General features: G+C 35.4%; 1 protein-coding gene across 1 annotated transcript in view; it reads right to left on the reverse strand.

Moving 5' to 3' along the window:
- ADAM7 (ADAM metallopeptidase domain 7) overlaps positions 1-26,860 on the reverse strand; it is a 64,029-nt gene that overhangs the window by 20,090 nt on the left and 17,079 nt on the right. The window contains exons 4-11 of the mRNA XM_050800292.1: positions 25,291-25,369; positions 23,527-23,603; positions 22,315-22,504; positions 20,459-20,512; positions 12,439-12,510; positions 6,506-6,675; positions 3,430-3,514; positions 1,477-1,607 (exon numbers count right to left, since the gene is read on the reverse strand). Coding sequence (XP_050656249.1) covers positions 1,477-1,607; positions 3,430-3,514; positions 6,506-6,675; positions 12,439-12,510; positions 20,459-20,512; positions 22,315-22,504; positions 23,527-23,603; positions 25,291-25,369 — 858 coding nt within the window. The remainder of the gene's footprint in view (positions 1-1,476; positions 1,608-3,429; positions 3,515-6,505; positions 6,676-12,438; positions 12,511-20,458; positions 20,513-22,314; positions 22,505-23,526; positions 23,604-25,290; positions 25,370-26,860) is intronic.

Genomic DNA, 26,860 nt, shown 5'->3' on the forward strand with positions numbered 1-26,860 from the left:
TTTTCTTTTGACTTCCTTAACATTGTTATTGACATAACGATTAAATACAGTAGGACTTTAGAATCTTGATTACACTGGACTGAGATGGTAGGACTCTGTAAAATAATGCTAATTATGTAAATAATAATGTAAACTAAATATTAATTACTGAGTTCTTATTCTATGCCAGTAATCTCATTTGGCTGTGTTAGCCACTTTACTTCATTTAATCAATGTGTGGAAGCATTGATCACCAAGAAACTTTTCTTACTATATACAATGCTTTATGTATACTTGCTCTGAAGGGATTCAAAGATGTGCGAGACTTAGCACCTGACTGCCTGGCAATTTACAGTACAGTGGGGAATGCTGGACGTGCTTTTATTCTGTAACTATTTATGGAGTATTTAATATGTGTTTGGGACTTTTCCAGTAGAGTGGTGATACAACAGTGACCCAAACAGACAAAACCCTCTGACCTTGTGGGACTAGCTTATATTTCAGCAGAAGAGTAAAGTTATAAATAAGCTGAATGCATGAAACAGAGAATATGCTAGATAGTAATAAGTACTAAGGAGAAGACAAAAAACAAAAGGAGTGGGAAGTGAAATGACAGGATATGTGTGTGATCTAGATAACAGGTGGCCAGGGAAAACATTGGTGGGAATAACATTTGAATAAAGATGTGAAGGAAGACATTGTAGCTTATAGAGAAGATGACAAAACAAAGCATGCAGAGTCTATTTCTCCCCTAATTGCCTTGGTAGTGATTGGTAATAATTGTTCATGGTGTACTTTTGCAATTTGCCCAGAAAGAGTTTTGGGATTTCTCTCATGGTATCACTAGAGAGAGACACTACCAGTTGGTAAGATTTAGCCCCAGAAAGGAAACTCTCATGCCTGGTTATGTAATAGACATTTTAGGAAATTCCATAGCTTTACAACATATCCTGTAATAATGGGTTTTGACTCAAAATCCACTTTTGAAATTCTCTTTTCTTTCTTTCCTTTTCTTTCTTTCTTTCTTTCTTTCTTTCTTTCTTTCTTTCTTTCTTTCTTTCTTTCTTTCTTTCTTTCTTTCTTTCTTTTCTTTTCTTTCTTTCTTTCTTTCTTTCATCCATCTTTCTTTCTTTCTTTTCTTTTTTCTTTTTTCTTTTTTCTTTTTTTTTTTTTTTTTTTGGAGATGGAGTTTTGCTCTTGTATCCCAGGCTGGAGTGCAATGGCGTGATCTCGGCTCACTGCAACCTCCACCTGCCGAATTCAAGCAATTCTCCTCCCAAGTAGCTGGGATTACAGGCATGTACCACCAGCCCGGCTAATTTTGTATTTTTAGTAGAGATGGGGTTTCTCCATCTTGGCCAGGCTGGTCTCAAACTCCCAACCTCAGGTGATCCACCCACCTTGGCCCCCAAAGTGCTGGGAATACAGGCATGAGCCACCACGCCCAGCCCACTTCTGAATTATTTAAGTGTATTCTGTGTGTTGTTGGAACCTCACCTTCCATCACTGTCCATCACACATTTTCCTGAAGGACAGGTGCATGGGAACTCATCATGCTGCATCCCAAGGTTATGCCCCAGTTGATGTGCCATTCTGTTTGCAATTATGTTTGTGTCAGGCAAAAGATCCTAATGAAAAAAAAATTGCATTAGAAATTTTTGAAAGATAGCACACTGTAGTACATAGTGCTTCAAACTAGTGGTTGAAAGACCTGGCTTCTAGCTCCTAGTTAACTGGTAACTATTTAAAAAGGCATGGACTCAGTTACCTCTCTCCCCTGTACCTAAGTTTCCTTAATTATATAAGAAGCCCAAGAAAGTGACTTTTTAAATATCTCTAGCTCTAACATTTTGAAATTCCTTCTTTGTGGCATGGTGATAGTTGTTGTTAGATTTATAGAAGCTCATTCTTATAAATAGTTAAAAACTATTAACTAACATTATTATGATTTTTACCTCTTCAAAATGCATATGTTGAAGGTATAAAACTAACTTCAAGGTGATGACACTAGGAGGTGAATCTTTGGAAGGTCATTAAGTCTTGGGGGCAGAGCCCTCATAAGTGGGATTAATGCCCTTATAAAAGAGGCTTGAATGAGATCCCTGCCCCTTCTACCAGGTCAGGACACAGCAAGAAGGTGTCAACTATGAGACAGAGAGGCCTTAACCAGACTCTGAATCTGCTAAGGACTTGATCTTGGATTCTTAGCCGCCTCCGATAAATAAATTTCTATTGTTTCTTACCTGTTCATTTGTGATATTTCGTTACAGCAGCTAGAACGAACTAAGATAAATATCCTACACAATATAATAAGTAATATTGATTGTCCTCTTTGTACTAGATATCCAAATTCTATACAAACAGAAACGTGAGGTTCTTGTTTTCAGCTTATAGTCTCCCATTGCACAACAATGCTATACAATCTTAAAGAGGAAGTTTCTATTACGAGAAACACTTAAATGTCAGATATATCAAATCCATGGAAGAATTGGTTAACTTGGCTCATAGTTCTATTGTATGCTTTAATTTCTATGTTAATACAAAATTAATTTCCAAAAAGAGGTGGGCTATCAGATTACTATAAAGCTAATAAAACATACCTAATTTGGTCATCTCATCTTACTCATATAAAGTTTAAAATGTGTTCTGGAGTGATTATAATATCATAATCTAAGTAGCATATATAGCATATATCATAGTCTAAGTAGCATAATCTAACAGCATATATCAGACGAAATTGACTCTATGATCCAAAACTTATGTTACTGAAATATCATAGGAAAAGCTAAAAGCACAAAATAATTATGTAATAAATAAGTCATGTGGTCATTTAAATAAGTGCTAGCTTTGAGGTCTTTGATCTTAATAACAGACAAAGCATAGCAACAACTAGGCAGCAACATAAAGGAAATAAATAGAAACCTTAGTGTTTTCAAGAATCTCTCAGATGGGGTTACTTGGACAACATTTACTAGAAGCTTAGAGACTTGGAAAGGATCACATAAAAAAAAGGAGTCAACAATTTTTAGGTCTTATGCTTTCTAAAAATGAATTGACAGGTCGTCTTGATATGATACAGGAAGTAGTTTATGTACCTTATTATCAGCACAAGAACAATTATCCTCACTTGCCAAATGAGCCATCAACTTGTGTGTACGTTATTTGTCCTTATAAGTAGCTATATTTCATATGCAAAAGAGCAAAAGAGCTTTACTAATCATTGCATGCTGATCTTTAAACTCTGAACAAAATGAGTTTGCCCTCAACATTTATAATTTTTTAATGAAACATTTTTTATTCATTTAATGAAGAAAACATAACCGTCTGTTCATGACATATCGTAGTGAGTATATATGACAAAATGAACACATAATCTCTTTCCATGGAACCCAGGACTTACAAAAATTTTATTCAAACATTACTAAGTAATATAAATAAAACACAGCCCACCTTAATGATACTGGTCGAATAATAGGGCAGGCACATACCCGCTGGATAAGAAATTCCTTGCACATGTGTGTAGATCCACTTCCCACTACGAAAAAGATGCAAATATACTCTTCAATCTGAGTTAGTAGTTTAATTAACACAAAGATCAAATTGCAGTGAACCCCAACAATGTCAATGCTTTTGCATGTGAAAATGCCTTCTTATTTCTGGAGTTTTGGAATTGAGGCTGACCTTAGTTGATATTGAGCTCATCTTTAACCTGCGGGATATTCGAGGCATTAAAAAAGCCAGTGCATTTGGGAGGCTGAGGCAGGTGGATTCATGAGGTCAAGAGATCAAGACCATCCTGGCCAAAATGGTGAAACCCCATCTCTACTAAAAATAAAAAAATTAGCTGGGCATGGTGGTGCACACCTGTAGTCCCAGGTACTTGGGAGGCTGAGGCAGGAGAATCACTTGAACCCGAGAGGGGGAGGTCGCAATGAACTGAGATTGTGCCACTGCTCTCCAGGACACAGAGTGAGGCTCCAACTCAATTAAAAAAAAAAGAAAAAAGAAAAAAAGAAAAAAAAAAAAGCCAGTGCAATCTTAAACTGAAATTGTAGAAAAGTATAAAACAAAAACAAAAAATACAAATCAAAAAATAAAATCGAAATCCCATTTTACTTGACTCTGTCTACTCTGCCCTCAGCCTTGGATAAAACCACTTACAAGACCAGAAATTAATTAATTAATTAATGAAATTTAAAAGTGCTTAGAAGGAAAAACAAAGTAACATAGTGAATGGACTTAACACCATGATTGATTAGCTACAATTGAAAAATGTTAAGACTTTTAATCAACCATAGAAACTCAGGTATGTTTGATAGCTACAATAAAACACTTAAATGAGTTGTCAGGTAAAATGAGAACTGTTCTTGGATTACTTGAAAAGACAAATGTAGATATTTATATTATAGGAATCCAAATTTGATTTGATTTCAGGGATATTATTTAGAGTTGAACCACTTTAAAAAGAGCCATTAAGGGCTAAAGGGTCACACCTGGAATGTAACAGAACTCAAAGACAAAAAAGGTGGTCAGACTAGATGACCCCTTTCAGTCTAGACCTGTTTTGACCATTTTTTTCTTTATTACTGAAATGTTTCTCTTCTTACATTTTAGGCATCAATATTTGACTATGCTTCTTGGAAAGACAGAATTCTGGTCGTTTTAAACTCTGGGGATATTGAGAAAACCACATATATAGAGGGAACGCACCAGGACAAGAATAATCTTGAGTGTTCTCTCATGGTCGCTTGACATCAAGTAACACATGATAATGCTGTATATACTGTCTTGCCACTTCTACATCTAATGAATACAGAAGGACAGATACCCAAGAAACTTAACACATAAGAAGTCCCAAATATGATGCTCAATTGGCTATTTAGTAGCATTTCACCCCATCTCCTTACTTGCAGACATCCTATTGATATGAGAAGCTACTGGTTAGAATAGGAGATGTTCTAAGGCAGTTAAAAGTTTTCTACTTACACCCATTCAAATATTTTTGGGTTTATTTATTAAATATTTAAAAATACACGTATAAGGAGAGGGTAAAAGAGTTAATCTTGCTCACTCTGAAGTTTATGGCGATGTTTTACTACGCTCCGTTCCCCATGATTTTGGGGCATGCTAATGCATGAATATTCAAGCACAAGCCAGGCACAACTATGCCTCTGGAGATATACGCTATGGGCCATCCCAGATATAAAAAACAGGAATTATGTTACTTTGGAGGTCTGATTCACTCTCATTAATCTGCCAAAGGACTGAATCTGACTTCCAACTACAGGTATCGGAAGCTTCAGGTTTTTGAGTTCAGACGGAAAGTCAACATCTAAATAATAATAGAAGATTAGCAGGCTGGGCTTGCAGACCTTAGGAGAAATACTGATATTATGGGTATATAAAGTAGGAAAAGTGGGCACTAGTCTAATACAGTAGCTTTTAGGGCATCAGAAGAGATGCTAAAAGATGGCATCACTCCAAAGGACTTCTTCCACAATTTAGCATTCTTTAGGATAACAGGACTGTACTAAATATTAGGTTGTATTACATTCAGTTCCATAATTACTTATCCTTTTCTTCCGGGCTAAGTACTGTGCTAGGTATCTTGAATAACAAAAATGATAAAAATTGTCCCCTTTTTAAAGAAATTAAAGATTGAGTAGTCTAGACAAAGTCATGCTTTTAGTTAGGAATATTAAAGCTCTGACAGGTTTCACTTATCAGATTAGTTGTCTGTTCAACTGTAGAGTAGAGAAGACGGTATTGAAGGGCTGGTCACCAGGCAGGCAGATTTTGATGAGGGGAAATGTTCAGAGAGTGAGGTGCTTTCCCAAAAAGGCAGATTTTGGTAGAATATTGGAATGGTACAACATGGGAGGGTGACAGGAGTTAGCTCTGGATGTTCATAAAAAATGTAAATGGATTCTAAAAGCATTTTGCTTACCTAATGGCATTTTTAAGTCTACCAAGGAATATGAATATATCAGATTTTTTCTTTTCTAGTATTAATATTAGAAAGATCATTAAATAGCCCACTTGAAAACTTTCTATTTATTTATTTATTTATTTATTTATTTATTTATTTATTGAGACAAGGTCTCACTCTGTCACTCAGGCTGCAGTGCAGTGACACAACCACAGCTCATGTTATCCTTAACCTCCTGGATTCAAGAGATCCTCCAGCCTCAGCCTCCCAAGTAGCTAGGACCACAGGTGCATGCCCCTATGATCAGCTAATTTTTAAATTTTTTGTACAGATAGGGTCTTGCTATGGTGCCTGGGGCTGGTCTTGAACTCCTAGGCTAAAACAATCCTTCTACTTTGGTCTCCTAAAATGTTGGGATTAAAGGTATAAGCCACTGTGCCTTGCTTGGAAATTTTCTGTATAGGTACAAACAACATTTTGTCCCTATGTACTAGCCAAAAGTCAACTGCTTAAACAGTTTTTTTTTTCTGTTAATTTTTTTGTTTTCTTTTGTAATAATCCACCGAAGGTATGCAAGAAAATAGAGCAATTACCAACCTGAGTAATACAACATGATCAAAATCCTTCCTTGTTTTAAGGATCCTTTCTTGCCAAGATGAAAAACGCAATAAGGTAGTTTCTATATTTGAATGTAGTTCTATTTTATCTTCATGTGTCCATATTTCAATGCCAACCAACGTCACATGGATGTTTAAGGTTTTATAAATCTATTCAAAGAAGAAACCATTTTTCACAAAGTCAGGTTGCTGGAAAGATTCTGCAATATTACTATATTCCTTCACATTTTCCCAAAAACAATAATTTGAACTTGTGAGGTATATAAGTAAACAGTGCAAGCCTCATGTTACAAACAGATATATCAAAAGGGGACAGAGTGCATTGCCCAGAATACCTGGTGAATTTTCTGGGCAACAGTGAAATTTAATCAGAAAGATCTACCTCCTCAAACTATCATAAGTCTTACAGGCACTGTCTCAAGATGTGCTGGAAAAATTTATTAAAGTTCTGAGTTTAGAACTGGCCTAAAAGCATAAATTTACTAACAGTGGCAGGTGGTGTGACTGCTCCTTATTCACCTTCATACTTTAAGCCAAGGGTTCGTTCTGTGACAGGTTAGAAAGTTGGTATTGGTTTTCAAAAACTTACCTGCTGTGTTCGATCTTTATGTTTGATTTCTGTAACTACCTTTTTTTTAAATCTGAGAAATGTTACTAGGGATTGCTCTAAGCAGGCAGAAATAGTTGTAGCCTATAAACCTCACACCTATTTCTACCTGCTTTGTAAACACCTGAGTGATAGGTACTTTTATGCCAGGACAAAAGAAGTTGGAGTTTATGCAATTGTTATGGGAATTTTGAGAGAAAGGACTATGTGTTGTATCAGTTTTATATTCCACAACAGTCAGTACAAGTAGGTTGAAAGACAGTGAATGATAAAGTATCAACACTGAATAAACGGAAATGGAATGATCATTCATACAATGTTACTAGGCAATGTAACTAGTCAATAAGAAGGGTAATACTTATATCATTCCTGTAACAATAAACTTGTGTTAATATTCTACTTTTCGTAACCTGCAAGATATGAATATACTCAATTCCATGTGTCAATAGAGGCCAAAAAGGTCAGTTCATAATCATGAGAATTAGATGCCTTTTAAACTCTCCTGAAGTTAGACATCTAGTCAAACTCTGACTTCAAATCTACAAAGCCTGTGATATGCATCCTTATTCCTCTTGGCCCTAAATTTTTTGTTTGTTTGTTTTTGAGATAGGGTCTCACTCTGTCACCCAGTCTGGAGTGCAGTGGTGAATCATAGCTCATTGCAAAGTTGAAATCCTGGGCTCAAAGGATCCTCCCACCTCAGTTTCCTGAGTAGTTGGAACTACAGGCACATACCACTGCACCTGTCTTTCTTTCTTTCTCTTTCCTTCCTTCCTTCCTTCCTTCCTTCATTTCTCTCTCTCTTTCTTTCTTTCTTTCTTTCTTTTCTTTCTTTCTTTCTTTCTTTCTTTCTTTCTTTCTTTTTTCTTTCTTTCTTTCTTTCTTTCTTTCTTTCTTTCTCTCTCTCTCTCTCTCTCTCTCTTCTTCCTTTCCTTTCCTTTCTTCTTTTTTTTTTGTTGGAATGATGTCTCACTTTGTTGCCCAGTCTAGTCTTGAACTCCTGGGCTCAGTGATTCTCCTGCCTTGATCTTCCAAAGTGTTGGGATTACAAGCATGAGCCACCACACCGGGCTCTTGGCCCTAATCTTCACGACATAGCAATAATTTTAACCTGGGATTTTCGGACCCTCTCTATTCATAAGTGGGCTTTACATTTACAAGACTACACACAAGTGCAAAAGGAAATATTATTTGTCATTCTGATTATATTTTCTTCTCATAAGAACAAATCTTATAAAATAAAAGCCATGCTTTATCTGCTAAATTCTTGGATAGTTTTGGATACACACATATGGAAGGTTGTGGAGAATTGAACTGCTCTTTATAGTAGGGAAATAACTGTGGAATCTCTAAGTTAAAAGGGGTGAAGACATAATGAAAGTCAAAATAAGAAAGGACCCAGTGAAATAATATGAGTATGGGCTCTGTGAAGGATAATAAAGGGTCAGTAAGAAGGGACACAATGGCCAGGAACATGGGCTTTTAGACTTTGTTACCTTAAATTGTTTGTTTTATAATGTGCTATGTAACCTCCCAATCTAAACTACAAATCTTCAGTAAAAGTTCAGCACTATGCAATGGTTTTATATGTATGTTTATTTGAAGATTAGAAACCAAGGAGAGAGTTTTAATCTTGAGTTGGGGTCAATGCCAGGGAAGTGATAAAAGACATAATTGTAAGATAAAAGGAATGGAAGAAAACAGAAGTGATTATGAGATGTAATCATTGCACTCCACACTGTTCCTTCCTCCCTCTTACAAAAAGGCATGGGGAAAATTTTCAATTTCCACAGACATAAATTGAAATAGTTGGGAGAAGTTCTGCTTCTGCCTACAATGTATGAAGTTAGAAAGAATGTTGCCTCTACCCTGACAAAAAGGACAAGCCAGAGAAACTACAAAATCTTATATTTTTTTCTGAGTCCACCTGAGAACTGAGGCAATAGGGCCAACAAGTGTGCCTGAACCTTAGGCAAAGACAGTCTCCTTCAAGGAGAGGTGGTGCCAGAACACTTCCCTTGTGGCAGATAACGAGAAAGAAAGATGGTGAGCACTTTATTAACGGGTAGAAATAATTGACCAAATATCATTAATGAATTGCTTAAGGCCAAGTATGGGAGAGAAGGAGAATGCAGAGCCCCATGGAGATCCAGACACAGGGATCGCAGGTCCGCACACAGATTGATCTCCATGGGCCTCCGTGGATGCCGACAACCACAGTGGGGGACAGAGAGGGAGTTTCAAGATGACCTCTCTCAGTGGGGTGGGCCTGAAGAAGGGGAGAATTGCTGCTTTGCAAAAAAATTATAACATCTACCGAACTCTTTCCCCAAGGAACACAAGCCTTAAGCTGCCAAGGGAGCTATAGCAAATTTTCCCCCCAGAACCCAAATCAAAATTTATTACAGCTGAAGAAAAGGAAAACAAAACAAAGCAAATCAAAACAAAAATAGGCTTCTACTCCTGGAGGAGAGGTGGGAAACTGTCCTGAGCCCAGACCATTCGGGATCTCCTACCAATGGAGAGGAAAATGAACACTGAGAAATACTCAGCCAATGACCCATGGACAGGGCTTCCCTAAGACTGAGGTTAAATCAGGATAATAGAAAGTGCTCTGGGCCCCATAACTAGGCTAGAAGGCACTGAGGAGCAAACAACAGGCCACTATTGAAGAAGGGGTGAGAATGTGAAGGGAGGTGCTGGCTGTCAAAGCCTAAAGTTGAGAATGGAACAGAAATAAGGGGAAAAGCTCTCCAACAATGCAGGACCCATCCTATGCACAAAGTAACACTAGATGAATACGCAGTTGATAGTTCACTGCAGGTAGCAGTAGCAACAGCAAAACCAGCTCAATTTCTGACCAGATTAATCGACTTCCACATGTTAATGACCTAGCAAAAGAAGAAGTGCACCATTTCAGGCATAAATACTATTTTGTTAGACTCTACTATGCATACTGTCTACTATCCAATAAAACATTAAAGAACATACAAAAGAGCATGAAAAGACAACCCACTGTTGGAGAGAAAAGAGCTGACAAAACTAAACTCATAGATGACCCACATGCTGAAATTGTCTGATGGGAAATTTAAATTAGTTATCAGTAATATGTTGAAGGCTCTAATGGAAAAGATGGATGTGGTTTGCAGAATTCTAAGATGGCCCCCAAGGATTCCTGTTCCTGGACACTAACACACTGTGGAATGACCTCCCTTTCAATGTGGGCAGCACTGTGAGTATGATGAATTTCATTAGTATATTTAGGTTATGATACAGCACAAAGATAAAGGGAGCTTACAGCTTTTCAGATGCAATTAAGGTACCCAAATCAGAGGATTCTGAGTTGAATAACAGTGAACTTACTGTAGGTAGACCTAATTTAATCTTTTAAAACAAGTCTAGTAATTTGAAGCGGCAGCATTTCTCCTGGTGGCCCAAAGAAGAAACCTGACATGTTGTAAAAGGGTCCAAGAGGGCACTGTGTGGTAAGAAATTGTCAGGGGCCCCAGTAACTGAGATGGCCCCAGCAGACAGCCAGCAAGAATTTGAGGACTTCAATCCTGCAACTGCATGAACTAAATTCTGCTAACAATAACAAGCTGAGATCGCCAGGCCCGATTTCCTCATTCTGAGATCCTGAGCAGAGAACCCAGTTATGCTGTACCCAGATTCCTGCCTACAAAAATTGTGAGATCGTTAATGAGTATTGTTCTAAGGTGCTAGGTTTGTGGTAACTTGTTATGTAGTAATAAAAAAAATGAATATATTGAAAAACAAGCTTGAAAAGATGAGGGAATTTCAGCAGAGAGGTGGAAACTATAAAAGAGAGTGGATGAAAATAGCAGAGTACATATATAGTAGACACACAGAATACCATTGATGAGTACATCAGTAAGCTAGACATGGGTGAGGAAAGAATCCTGTTGGCCCAAAAAATATTAGCCAAATGGAAACACAAAGAGTTAAGAGTGAAAACCACATAGGGGAAGGTCCAAAGCTGTGGGAAAACCACAAGATCTAATATTCATATAATAGAAATACAACAAAGAGAAGAGAGATAAGAAGGCAGAAGAAATATTTGAAGAGATCATGGTCAATAATTTTCAAAAATAGTATAAAACAGCAAATCACAGATCCAAGAAGTTCATAGAATCCAACACTATAAATACCACACACACACACACACACACACACACACACAGACACACACACAGACACACATACACTGATGAGGGTATGCCAAAGGGACACATAGAACAGCTGAAATATTGCCCAATGGACAAAAGTGAAACAATTTGAGCAACAAAATAAAGTAGTGTTAGGTTGTAATTCAAAGTACGAAATAAATATCCACTGATATAAATAAATTATTAAATACATGTTAATGGAAGAAAAGAGATAAAGCTCTTGCGTAGAAAAATTTCAAGCAATTTATGTAGATGCTCCATTGTCAAGGAGGAAGAGCATAATTTACACTTCTTAAGTGTGAGCTGTGCATAGTAACTTTCTTTCAAAGAATATATTACTGTAAAGAAGCATACACGTTCCATATGACCCAGTATTTCTACTTCTTCGTTATTTACCAAAGAAAAATGAAATTTTATAATTGCACATACAACTATACACAAATGTTTAAAGCCATTGTATTTACAATAGCCAAAAACTACAAGCAGATTAAATGTCCCTCAACTGGTGAATTAGTAACCATTGGCCTAGAGGGGCCTTCCTTACAGCTTTTTCCTATGGGGTCTCTTTATCCTAGTAATAGGGCTGAGGTGTCTCAGAATGAGTCAGCAAAAAAAAAAAAAAAAAAATGTGTTGCAATTCACAATTTGTTTTTTTAAAAGGGTTGTATACCTCATTCTAATTTAGACAAATTAAGCATTTTAATATATTTTACTGAAACACTCCACTTTCTATGCCAAACCATGGACAACAAATTATAGCTTAAAAGACTTTTCATTATACAACTTCACAGAGCAGTGATTTAAAGTAGTGCGATTTGGTTTATAGTGATTGATTTTCATATTCTTTGTACATTGCTTCATAAATTTTGTGGTTAGAGACCAAGTTTTGAAACTTATTTCAATATTAAATGCCATTTACATCGAAAATTGAAAATTCAGAGCTGTGGTTTGTTGTTTTTACTTTTTCCCGTGGATTTTTGTTATGAGTCTACTTGGTGAATCTTTGTGCTTTGTACTCCCTTAATATCAGGTGACTACAATAGTCCGGCAGAGATCTGTGCTGAAAGGTTCTTTGCACTCATATTATTGGCTTGATTCAAAAACTATATCAAACCTTACCATGTTGACGAAATTGACCATTCCCCAAATTCGGTTCCTTAGTTTATTGTGAGGATGACTATTCCTGCGATACTGGAAATATAAATATCATATTAATATTCATTAACAATAGGAGTTACATAAAAGCTCAACAAAATACTTCATTCATCGTCAGCTATTACAAAGAAAAAAAAATCATTGGTCTAATGAAGAAAGAGAACTCCTTTCATTCAGCTAAACACCAGACAACTTAAATAAGTTTTTGATATAAAATAACTAAAGACAGCTCTCCTAAAGACGTGCTTAGGTTTAGTATTACTTCAAGTTTTTCCTTCTAACTTTGTTTCCTTTCCACATTACATTATACTACATTACATTAATTTATTAAACCAACTGATTAGTGTTCTTTAGAGTCCATTTTTTATCATATAGATGAAACAAACCTATTAAAGCTACAAAGCAATCAATATATGGCAAAGAACAGCAACTTTATTAACCCTTCTGTGTCCTTGGTGTTCACAAAGTAAAGAATATGTAATAAAAAAAAACCCCACTGGAGCCGGAGATATGCTGAACAGGGAAAGGAAAGTGTAGCTACCCCTTCCCTCCAGGAAACAGCTATGAGGGCAAACCAGACTTTCATGTCCCGTCTATTCTGACTTTTGTTCTCTCCTTTTAACTGCATTCCCTTTTTGTACCATCGGGATCTTGTATCAATTATCAATTTAGACTTGATCAAATGTACTTAATATTAACATAAGGTGTACTGTAGGGATAAATGCAAATGGTCAAACTTCTTTCATAATAAAAATAAGAAATTAACTTGTCTTTCCTGAATCTTACAAGTATCTGCTTGTTACCATCCCATTGCTCTCCTGTTACGTTAAATATCAAAATAATGCTAAGATATAGCATTCTTCAATTTTCATCTCCCACCTACTCAACCTACTACACTCTGATTATAACTGCCACTATTCCATTGAAACTATTTTTAAAAACCCACAAATATTCTCTTAATTATCAAATAAATTGTGAATATATTTTCCTTTCTGGTCATCTTGTCCACATTTAATGTTGACCATTTTCAATTTCAATAAATTTCTTAACTTCTTGGTTTCTATTACCCCGTACACTCCTGCTATTTTATTGTGCGTTCCCATTATCCTTTTAAATACTGGATGACAAATATGTTTCCCAACAGGATTTCCATTGATTGCTTGATAGATAAGAATTACCCAAAAGTCATTGCCTAAAATTCACTGTGGAGAGAGATTCTGAGGCTATTTTAGGGATCACAAAGATTAGGTACTTTATCAATCAGTGATTTTCAACCAGAGGAGAGGGAGGAGGAATGGTTAGGTATGAGCTTTGTACTTTTATTGCCAAATCTTTATTTAGTAGTTGGTGTTCCCCAGGATTCAGACATTTGTGTTCTGCTCTTCTTTTTCAACTTGCTAGCTGTCAGTGTATCATCCATATCCTCACTTAACTTCCCTGCTGAGAATTCCACACTATCTTCAAGATATGTAAACTTCTCAACATGTTTCCAAAGACTGCCTTTGGTTTCCTTATTTTATTTGATCGGAATGCTCACATTTTCTACCCTTCTCTTGCTTTCTTGCCCTTTTTATTGTTGTTGTTCCTCCAGACAAGGTCTTGCTCTATCATCCAGGCTGGAGTGCATTGGCGTGAACATGACTCATTGCAGCCTTGACCTCCTGGGCTCATTTGATCCTCCTGTCTCAGCCTCCTGTGTAGTTAGATTCACAGGTACACACCACCACACCCAGCTATTTTTTTTTCCTTCTTTTTTTTTGTAGTGATGGGGTCTCGCTCTGTTGCCCAGGCTGGTCTCAAACTCCTGGTCTCAAACAGTCCTCCCACTTTGACTTCCCAAAGTGCTGGGATTACAGGTGTGAGCCACCGCACCTGACCTCTGCTGCTCTTTTTGTTTGGCTATCATATATATCATTAATACTCAGAACCTAGCATACTGAACGCACATTAACTATTTGTCAAATGAAAATGGATGATTTACCATAGGAACTTACGTAAATAAAGAAACCCTTAAATATTTTAAGACGGTATTAAAGCAGCACGTGCAAGAGCTATACACATAAAGCCCAGTTTAATGCAACTAAAATAACACCAAGCAACCCTTCTCCTAGTATCTGAGTAAAAATTTTAATAACCTGTTCTTAGTCTTTGATAACACGTATATTATTATTAAGAGCATAGTGTCTCTTAGCACTCTTTTTAAAATTTCTCAGCAACATGATAGTGTAGGCCTATCTGTTTAGTACTTAGAACTTACAATTTCAATTTAAAATTTTTTTCATAGGTTAACTACAGTTTCCTCTATTTTTAATGTGTAAAAATGTTATATCTTTTCAATTAAAATGGGTCTTACCTTTTTTTTCTTATTACATTGGCTGGGAATTTCAGTAAAAATGCTAAAAACATCTGGTGACAATGAGCATATGTACCTTATTCCCAATTTTGGAGGAAAACTGCCAGCATTTTATTAATAAGTTTAATGTTTATACTAAACAGGAGTTTGGTAAATTTACTTTATTTTCTTCCATTTTTTATATCCTAAGCGTTTTATTATGAATGAGTGTTGAATTATATGTGTGTATACATACACAAATACCTACTATATATATATATATATATATATATATATTTTTGAGATTATCAATTTAAAAATATCTATTCATGTCAAAGCAAAGCAATATTCACATCACTGGAGGAAACCATCACTCTCATGTAAACTGTTTATGGATATATCTTGGCTTGGGTTTGCAAATATTTCTTGGACATTTGAAGTTGCATTTATAAGTGAAATTAGCTTATAATTTTACTTTCTCATAAGATCACGTCTAGATTTGTTACCAATATTATCAGTTGTCATAGATTGTTATTGTAATGACTCAAGGAATCACTCTTACAGGTATCTGTATCTTTTTATAAGTTTCCTCCAACGTTGATTCTAGGCTTGGACATATGACTTACTTTGGGTGAGACATGTAAACATGTACAAACAGAAGCTTGAAAGGCTCTTGCACCTTGGAGCCTCTCCTCTCTTTTGATGCTTTGATGCCCAGCTATGATGCAAGAAAGCACAACCAGCTAGGACACTGGAGAGACATGGCCAGCTGAAACCCAATACCACGTCCCAGGCAAATGACCGTGGCCATCTTAGACTAGCCAGTCAGTGGAGTCAATAGATTATTGCAGCTGCATGAGTCATTGATTACCCACCAGGTTTTGATTAGTTTATGACACAGTGGTAGATAAATAATACAAAGATTAGAATAACCATATAAAATGTGGGATTTTTTCCTCTTTTCCTATTCTTTGGAACAGTTTGTAAAAGGTAAGGTTATTTATTACAACAAACTTTGGTAAAACTTGTCACCAAACTAGTCTGAGCCTGGTGTCTTTATTTGTTGATAGGTTGTGGCCTACTTATGTAATTTTTCAAATTTGTTGTAAATATTTTTGGGATTTCCTATTTATTGTTGAGTCAGCTTGATAACATTTAACTACATACTTCTGTTTATAAATTTATTGGTACATAGTTCTTCGTATATTTTAATGATGTGTAACCTTAATTTTATTTATAATTATATTTTATTTTCTAACTTTACATATATTTTTATTTTTTTTAATCGGCATTGTCAGAAGCTTGTCTATTTCATTAATGTTTTCAGAGAACTAGTACTCGGCTCTGTTGAACTACTCCACTGGACGTTTTTTTGTCTTTTGTTTCGCCTTGTGGTTTTATTGATTTTTCTCATTGTTAAATTACTTTCCTCTTTCTATCTTCTTTGGATTTATACTGTTTTGTTTTCAAATCTCTCTAGTTGGACTCTTAGTCTCTTTATTTTCTTTCTTTTTTCTTAATAAAACTGTTTAAATTGACAAATGTCTAAATACTGGTATGCTACCTGTATCGAGTAAATTTTACTTTAGTGTTTTTTTGTTTTTGGTCAGTTATAAATAGTCCATAATTTCAGATTTAATTTTTTAGACAATTAATATTTGGAAATATATTTTGCTTTAAGTTTCCCAACCAATTGTCTTTTAATGGTCTAATTAAACAATTTTTGTTATAACTTCTAATTTGGTTGTGGTAAAAAAGCAAAAAGTGATCTTATGATATCTCTTTGTTATTTCTATTTATTTTCTTTGTGGCCAGATACCCTGTTAATTTTTTCAAATATGTTATTTGTACATGAAAAATATACATATTCTTTTTAAAAAAATGCAAGGTAGTATATCAATTGGTTAGATCCAACTTACATTTTTGTAGTTCAAATCTTATCAATTTTTGCTGAAGCTATTCCTCTTGACTTAAAATTTTCTGATAGAGAAGAGCTAAAAAATACCCTGCTTTCTCTGGCAAGCCTGTTACATTTTTGTTATCTTTTTATACTTTGTTTTTAGGTGTTTTCATATTTTATGTCCTTCTGGTACTCTTTTTCTAATTAATTTTCCAATTTATCTCAAATAACGTTTTAAATCATAAATTATCCTTTACATACTATTAAAATAATAAGATATCTTTTTGGGGGGAAAGATCTACTTTATGTTATTATTTAATGAGATTTTTCAAGTTTCTGAGAAGTTTAGCTATATTTCTTATAAATGTCATAATATCCTTTTTTATATATACAGTTTGAGACTTTCTAACTTCTTTTTTTGTTGTTGTTTTGTTTTGTATTTTGGGAGATGGAGGGAGTCTCACTCTGTCACCCATGTTGGAGTGCAGTGGCGTGATCTCAGCTCACTGCAACCTCCACCTCCCAGATTCAAGCAATTCTCCTGCCTCAACCTCCTGAGAACCTGGGATTACAGGCGCGTGCCACCTCGCCCAGCTAATTTTCATATTTTTAGTAGAGACGGGGTTTCACTGTGTTGGTCAGGCTGGTCTTGAACTCCTGACCTCAGATGATCCACCCGCCTTGGCCTCCCAAAGTGCTGAGATTACAGGCATGAGCCACCATGCCTGGTCAAGACTTTCTAACCTCTAACAGGCAGATGTAATTGTTACATTTACTCTAATTTCTGACACATTTGGAATTACTTTCACATATTTTATTTTTGTATTTACAATTCTATATGTATGTATGTATATATGTAATATAGTCATACATTGCTTAACAATGGGAATATATTCTGAGAAATGCATTCTTAGGTGATTTCATCTTTGTGCAAACATCATAAAGCATACTTACACAAACCTAGATGTTATAACCTACTACACATGTATACCATATGGTATAGCCTACTGCTCCTAGGCTACAAACCTATAGGGCAGGTTACTATACTGAATATTGTAGGCAATTGTAACATAATGCTTTTTGTATATGTAAACTTAGAAAAAGTACAAAAAATGTTGTAAATGACAAAAAATAAAAAACTGGTATGCCTCCTGGGGAACTAATTATGAATGGAGCTTACAGGACTGAAGGTTTCTCTGAGTGAATCAATGAATGAATCAGTGAGTGAATGTAAAGGCCTAGGACATTACTGTACCTCACGGTGAACTTTGTAAACACTGTACACTTGGCTCCACTATATTTATACAAGTATAATTTTATTTCTTTAATAATAAATTAAGCTTGGCTTACTGTAACTTTTTTACTTTATAAACTAAAAATTTTTGAACTTTTGACTTTTTAGACAACAGTTTAAAATACAAACACATTGTACAGCTGTACAAAAATATTTTTTGTTATATCTATATTCTGTAATCTTTTTTCTAATTTTTATTTTTACTTTTTAAATTTTTGTTAAAAACTAAGACAAAAACCACACATATTAGCCTAAACCTACACAAAATCAGGATCACCAATATCATTGTCTTCCACCTCCATAACTTGTCCCCCCGGAAGGTCTTTGGGGCAATTATATACATATAGCTGCCATCTCCTATGATAACAATGCCTTCTCCTGGAATACCTCCTGAAGGACCCACCTGAGTCTCTTTTACAGTTAACTTTTTAAATATATCAATAAGAATACCCTATAAAATAACAATAAAAAATATAACATAGTGAATACATAAACCAGCAACATAGTTGTTTTTTATTATCAAGTATTGTGTACTATACATAATTGTATGTGCTGTACTTTCATATAACTGGCAATGTGGTAGGTTTGTTTACACCAGCATCACCACAGACACATGAGTGAAACATTGTGCTATAATTTTATGATGGCTATGATGTCACTAGTGTAGGAATTTTTCATTATCATCCAATGGGACCACTTTCATATATGTGGTCTATTGACCAAAACATTGTTATGCGGTGCATGACTGTTGGCATATGTGTGCATGTGTGTATTTTCTTTGAGACTTTCTGTTGGATTGGTCTTTTTTTTTTTTTTAAATGTTCAAATCCATCTATCCCCCTCTACTGTTTTGGGATATTTACATTCTAATTGCTAGGTTAATAGTGATTACAATTAAAATTTTAACACCCATACTTTACTTACCAAGTGTAAAATTGTGACTACCTTTACATTCCTAATCTAAAATTCCCATAGAACATTTTAAGTATGATTTCTTTCTCCCAACCTTTATCCTTGCTGATATTTTAGTACTCAATTTAAATTTTACATTTTGCATTAGCTGTTTGAACATATTGTTCTAGAAACTATGTCTTCTGTTGTTTGAAAGGTATGCTCTGTTTGTGATTTACTTATAGTCAATCTATCTCTTTCTTATAATTGATTTTAAAAGATTTTTTCTTTGTCTTTGATATTCAGAAATTTTTCTACAATGTTACCTGATTTGTTTATTCCTTTCCTTCTGGAAGATTCTCAAGAATTGCCTCTCATTTGTCCTCTGTCATCCAGTCATTCCCATTCACTCTTTATAAACTTCATATTCTGAATTAATATCTCTTATGTTCTCTTTTACAGTTTCCAACTTATTATTTCTCTGGAGAAATGGTTGTTTCTCTAACTCCTCCACTCTACAATTCACTAATTATTTCTTCACATGCGTCTAATCTTCTGTTTAATTTTTCCAAGGGTATATACTTTTTCCTTTTATAAATGTTAAAACAGGTAGTTTTTCAAGTATGCCTGCCCTGTTTTCCAGTCTTTTCTAGTTATTTTAACATCATTTTTATTCATCTTTACATCTTTAATAACTTAAAATATATAATTTAATGTTATAGCATAGTCTGAAATATCGCTGGATGATTTACAGATCCTGGAGAGCTTATTTTCCTTTTCTTTAAGTTGGTTGGCTTCCTTATGTAGTTCATTTTATCTTAGATTATTAAAGAGTCATTTTAGGGCATTTTTGACTTGACCTCCAGCAGTTTAGCAGGCCTCTAATAAGTTTTTATATTAAAAAGTTTGCTTGGCAATGCTGCATCTGAAGAAATATATAATATCATGTCCCACATCTGTGCATAACACAAACAGATTTGTTTTCCCATGTGTAACATTTTACCTGCTCATGGCTACAGGCAGACAGAAAATTTCCTTTATTTCTTGCAGTTTCTGTGGAGCGTTTCTAGTTCCCTTTTCTGAGATGGGCAGCTCTTTATGACTCTGAGAATGATGCAGAGGTCTCCTTTCCAAATTTCAGTATTTTGCTTCTCAGGGGTTTAATTTCTTAATTGCCTCTTTTTGCATTCTATATATCGGGATCACCAAGCCTTTAAATTTTACTTACTGTTCTGACAGAGATTTTCTTCTTCGTTTTTAGTAGTTGTAGATTTTCCACTTTTTCTTTTGAGCTTAACAATAGGTTGCTGAAATGTTTTCAATTTTTTGTATGTCATTCAGCATTTCCATACATTCTTAATGGGGACAGGTGTTCTATTTTGGGTTAGTCTGCTATTGTGGCAAAGGACCCTATAGTCTCTTATGTACATCTGCTTTGGAAAACTAAAAATAGGACTTTGAGCCTAGAATGGAACTCTGATTAGAATACCTTTTTCTCTATGCTAGAATCATAACTACAAGTTCTACAAGGAAGAATAAAGAGAGATATGTTCAGCTGAAAACTTACCACAGTATCATCAGCAACAATGAACAATTCAATGTACTTTTCATTATGGATAGCCTGTAAATTTAAGGAAAATCCAGTTGAAGTATATTAAACACTTTTTATCTTAACCCTTTAAGTTGGAAAAAAAACTAATATTTTCAAGATAAGAAATGTTAATATTATTGATACAAAATGGGGAGGCACATGAATATATAAAAATTATATAAATTTATCTAAATGAGATCTACTATATGATTAAACATGGGGTCCTATATATCGGATTGTAGTATTTCCTATTTGTTCTTTTTATCTTTTCTTTTTTTAAAAAAATTATTTTATTTTTTAATTTCCAGGCTGCATGTGCAGGATGTGTGGGTTTGTTATGTAGGTAAATGTGTGCCATCGTGGTTTGCAGCACCCATCAAACCATCACTTGGTATTAAGTCCAGCATGGATTAGCTCTTTTTCCTAATGCTTTGTTTAGGCTTTCAGGTGAAATAAGAGTTGTAAAGAATCATAAACTCATACTTTAACATTTAGGTTTTGTTTTCTTCATTTACTGAGTCAATGCTTCATTAGTAAGCTTGTGTGAAAAACATCCATCTGTACCTGACAGTTAAAACAGAGGATGGAGTAATAGGACCGACTGCATTTCTTGTACTCCTTCCCCTGCCTCTCAACTTTCTAATTTTCAGTAGTCTCAATTCCAAGGAAACATGTATAAATTTTGCTAATTATAGATCTTTTATTTTTATTTTTATATATTTATTTATTTTTCTTTTGAGAAAGGGTCTCACTCTGTCACCCAGACTAGAGTGCAGTGGCAAGATCTTAGCTCACCGCAGCCTCCACCTCCTGAGTTCAAGCCATTCTTCTTCCTCAGCCTCCCAAGTAACTGGGATTATAGGCACACGCCACTACTGCCTGGCCAATTTTTTGTATTTTTAGTAGACACAGGGTTTCACCATGTTGGCCAGGCTGGTCTCAAACTCTGACCTCAAATGATCCACCTGCCTCAGCCTCCCAAAGTGTTGTGATTATAGGCATGAAGCATGAGCCACCATGCCTGGCTGATCTTTTATGTCTATGAAACACCAATACCAGGAGATTCTTCTAAGTGTTCAGGTTTCAGTATGCATGCACCGAGGTATGTACACATTCTCTGAGGACAAACCAGAGGTAAATTGTTCAAAGATTTGGCTAAATCATTTTTCTATGGACTAGGTAATCATTTATTTGTTGATTTATTCAATCAAGAAACATCCATTAGGCATATAGTATGTTTCAGACACTATATGAATCAAGGACATATGAAAAAGAAAAACAACAATGTAGTTTACAGGCTAACATCCACGGGAATTTAAGGAGATATAGATTAGTTGTGTAGAAAAACCTAAAGCTCCAAGGACTATGTTTATACAACCATCCCACCAGAAACTGAACTTGTTTTATCCTTAATTGTCCTTAACCATTAAAATATTTGGATGATAAAAAGGGCTGACCATAGCTTGCCATCAATAATTCTGCAAAAAAATGTCAGGGAAGACAAGGAAAGATAAATATCTCTAGATTATGTTTTAGGACATTGAAAATTCCATTATTTCCAACTACTCATAGCCCCAGTGCTATCAATCTATACGTAGGATTGTAGAATCATCCTTTGTTGAAACTCATGAAACAAACAGATTTACTCTATGAAAATAAACTTTTTACATAGATAACTGAAACAAAAGTTTTCAAATTTCAAATATCAGATAAAGTGCCAGACTCAAAGTAACACATACATTTCACTAGCTAGACTCATGCTTTCTCCCTAGACATCATCAAGAAAATAAAAGGTGTTTCATTTGGGGTAAAGATGACTTAATAATACTCACTTTCATTTTGGGATCTCCTTCAGATTCAGTATCGCCTGGAACAGTTTTCCTGGTAAAATTAAGCTCTGTACAGGAATAATTGGCAACATACGGCACCCTCGGGTTATATTTGAACACCAAATGTTCTCCCTCATCTGAGTATTTCACTGGTTCAATGAGGTATCTTTGGTCATTTACTCTGAAGAATCCCCTGTAGAAATTGGGAACACAATGTATATTCAAGGTCTATAGTTGCTCTATTTCATTGCACTGACTTTGTCTTTTCAAGAAAGAGAAACTACAAAGCCAGCGCCTCATGAACATGTAGGAGGGTGCTTTCAGTGGTAAGGAAATGCGATGATACGTAGCCTTTGACTGAATCAATACTTTTTTCTAAGAGTCAACTTACTAGATTTTCAGAAGTTGCACAGCCTAATATCTGCTTTGAGTACAGGTAGGGTAGCAAGTCCCACTGGTGGTTGTGGACCGCTGTCAAGTCTTATGACTTATTGCAAAAATTATGTGAGTTTCTATGTCTATCACGACGTGGAATATATATAAAAGTAAATATATGAAAGTAAAAATACTTATATGTGGTAATTGTGTCACTAAAGGGGTTCTCATTCTTGAAAATACTAAGAACTAGTCAAGTAAATTTCCCATAATTAAAGACAAAACTTCCTTGTTCTTCTACTCTTTACCTCTCTACATCATCCTTCTTTGTTCATGAGCCTATGATCTATAGAGAACTATAGGCCTTACTTCTGAATTTTTACTTTCACGAGGCTGCAAACACAGCTGGATTTAGTAAAAACTAAATGGGTCAAGCCTCATGGCATAATGGGAATTCACAAAACTAGTATTCAAAAGACCTGGGTTTTGGACTCAATTTTACCACTAGCAAATGAAATATTCAGGAGACAGTTTCTAATTTCAGTCAGTATCCTGATCAATAAAATGAGAGGCCAGACTAAATGATTATCAGTAATCTTCCAAATATGAATCCCTTATTTATATACTGCAAAGCATGTCTCGTTCAGGACTATGCAATGGACATCTGTTTGTCAAAACTCAAATCATAGGCTAGAGCTGAAACTGCTAAAAGTGCACAGCAACTTTCTTCTTATTCATTTTTCTGTATACCAGGAGTGATAAAAGAAAATCAACGAAGTTAATTTCTTTGAAAATCCATAGGAAAACTCATAAAGGAAAACGAAAGATATTCTGCCTTACCTTAGACCATTACACGTACTGATACTGGCAGCTGAATCATATTCATGTACTATGGATCCTTGGTAAAAACAGTGATCCTAAAATAGAAGAAGACTTTATTACTATATCTATAAATATTGGTATTATATAGATATTAATATCTAAATATTTTCTGTTTGGAATATATCAATATTTTATTTTGACAAATTGCATTGATATTTGTTCATGCATTCATTCATTAAATTTTTTCATTTGGAAATATTTGAGCCTGCTTCAGAGGCCTTTTACCTTAATTATGTGATTATTTTGTGTAAAGCAAAGTATAGATTCTTCCTCTACAAGTTTTATAGTGTATTAATGATGACAGTAGTTTTAGAATTGTGACCATTTTCCTTAGAAATATAACTTCTTAATCCACCCTATAATTTTTATCAAACTAACCCTTCTGTCATAATACTATAATTTTTTCCCAGTTGCCCATGAAATCAAGACAAATGCTTGATGATCATGAAAACTAGGTCTCCCTCTCCAACCAGCTCCCCTAACGCCTTTCTCTCTGGCCTGTTTCAATCAAATTGGTGTCTTTTTTACTCCTTCCTTGATGCTCTGCCCATGGTAGTCCAATCAGATAATTATTTTTCCCATCATTTCCATGTGTTCAAATCCTACCTATGGATGACACTTTCTATGGTCTTCCAGTGACCTCACACTCTCACAAATAACCCACCCCCTGCATCAAAGAATGTTACCCAGTTTTCCTCTTGTCCTATTTTGAAGATTGCATAAAGACTTAGCTCTCATAGAAGTTGGAAGTTGCAGCCGGACACAGTGGCTCATGCCTGTAATTCCAGCACTTTGGGATGTCAAGGCGGGAGGATCCCGAGGCCAAGGGATCGAGACCATCCTGGCCAACATGGTGAAACCCCGCCTCTACTGAAAATACAAAAATTAGTCGGGCGTGGTGGCATGTGCCTGCAGTCCCAGCTACTCGGGAGGCTGAGGCAGGAGAATCGCTTGAACCCGGGAGATGAAGGTTGCGGTGAGTTAAGATTGTGCCACTGCACTCCAGCCTGGCCAAAGAGTGAGACTCCATCTCAAAAAAAAAAAAAAAAAGTGACACTCCATCTCAAAAAAAGAAAAAAAAGTTGACTGTTGCTTTAAATGGAGGAAATACTTTTTTAAATGTATAGTTTTGGTAAAAGTAATGTTCTTGGAAGGTTACAGAGGACCTGCTTTGCAAAAAAGCAATGGGGGTATAAAAATAAAATCTATATCTAGATTTTATTAAAATTAATGGAATTATATTAATAACAAATGAACAAAAAGTCATTTGAGGATTGAAAAAAAGACCTCAATATTGGTGCATCAGAAAAACTGGGTAAAGGGGTGAGAATCACAAAAGGATCAATGAATGGAGATTTTAAACTTGTTTCATAGCTTCAGATTTTATCCATGTAGCTTGATCACAGCCTCATAAGGTGCCTTATATTTTTGCTGTCCTGCTTTACCCTCTCCCAGACTTAACACCATATTGAGTGTATAGAAATCAGTTTAGGAAAAGAAAAGATATATTAGCAGTCAATGATTTGCTTGTCATACAGTAAGAGGTTAGGGTCCACACCATCGTATTTTTATACTATAATTTTTCGGTGAGAGTAATCAATTCAGAACTTATTTCTGATGTAGTACTTTCTGGAGCAGCTTGTACAGATAGAACAGGGTTTCAAAATCACATCAGGAAATACTACTTTTAGAGAAGAGACACAGGAAAGTTCCATAAGATACCATGATCTGAAGATGCCTGGTGAACGCTTCTCCTTTCATGGAGTAGAATGTTTCACTGTAATTGGAGCCTAGGAACTCCCTGAAAAAGAGGGCAGACAGGTGGTGAGACTTGTTCATTCTAAAAATCTGACAGATACAACCAATAATGTGATGGAGAAGTGTCCAGTTTGCTTCCACATCTCAGCAAGATCCTCTTCTGCTAAAAATAGTAAAGCAAAATCAAGCCCACTCATATGAAAAGCCTTTCTAACTAAATACAATGGTTCATAAAGACTGTAGAAAAACTAGAAAATAGATTCTGGCAGTTTTAGCAAACCAGTATTTTTTAAAAAGCTTGGCGAAAATGTTATCTAAGTAAAAACCTGAGACCAAAATTAATGCAAAATACATGCATTAATATATGTGATGAAAATGTCTTATATTCATCACATCATAAGATATATGTGGTGAATATGTCTTAATACATAGTAACCTAACAGCTACATATTTAGGTAAACGCAATATGTACTAATTATAACAAATTCACACTAGCCATGCTGTATTTGGAACTGAGCCCAATCTCTCTCCCCCGTGGCAAGACCTTACCATTGCAGTTGTCTCTATATCTATAGTGATGGGCCTGAATAAAGCCTGGCTTATGGTGCTTTAACAACTGTCACTGAATAATTTTTTCTTTAACATCTTTTTGGACTATCCACGGCCACTTCTTGATCCCAATTTGAACATAAGAAACTTGTAGAAGTTCTTCTAAACTCAGTGCAAAACATACTTCTGACGCCATCAAGCAGATTTTGAGATCCCTTCCTAAGGTGTGTTTCACACTTCCAAAGGTGTTCGTTTTCATGTCTGCCACATTTTTATTATGTATTTTAGAGGTCACCAAACCTTTTCTGTACAGGTGAAGATAATAAGCATTTGAAGCGGCCGGGCGTGGTGGCTCACGCCTGTAATCCCAGCACTTTGGGAGGCTGAGGTGGGTGGATCATGAGGTCAGGAGATTGAGACCATCCTGGCCGACATGGTGACACCTGGTCTCTACTACAAATACAAAAATTATCTGGGCGTGGTGCATGCCTTTAATACCAGCTACTGGGGAGGCTGAGGCAGGAGAATCAATCACTTGAACCAGGGAGTCGGAGGTTGCAGTGAGCCAAGATCGCACCACTGCATTCCAGCCTGGCAACCGAGTGAGACTCCATCTCAAAAATAAATAAATAAATAAAAATAAAATAAAAATAATAAAGATTTTTAAAAATACACATTCAAGGCTACATGGGCCACATACATGGCTGCTATTACATGTTCTTTGTCTGATTTTATTTTTTGTTATTGTTGCTGTTGTTTATACTCCAGATATTCCAAATTTAAGCATTACTCTTAGATTAAGGGATATGCATACATACAAAACATGTCCAATTTGTTGTACCAATTATCATTTGTTCACCCCTGGTGTATTTCAGGTCAGTCTTCAAGGTTACCTGTGAACTACCTTAGGAAAGGGACTTTTTCATTTTTATTTATTTGTGTCTCCTGGTTTCTAAGGTAGTATTTGGAATACTAGGAGTGGTCA

Source organism: Macaca thibetana, chromosome 8, assembly GCF_024542745.1.
Source record: "Macaca thibetana thibetana isolate TM-01 chromosome 8, ASM2454274v1, whole genome shotgun sequence".
NCBI classification, from domain to species: domain Eukaryota; kingdom Metazoa; phylum Chordata; class Mammalia; order Primates; family Cercopithecidae; genus Macaca; species Macaca thibetana.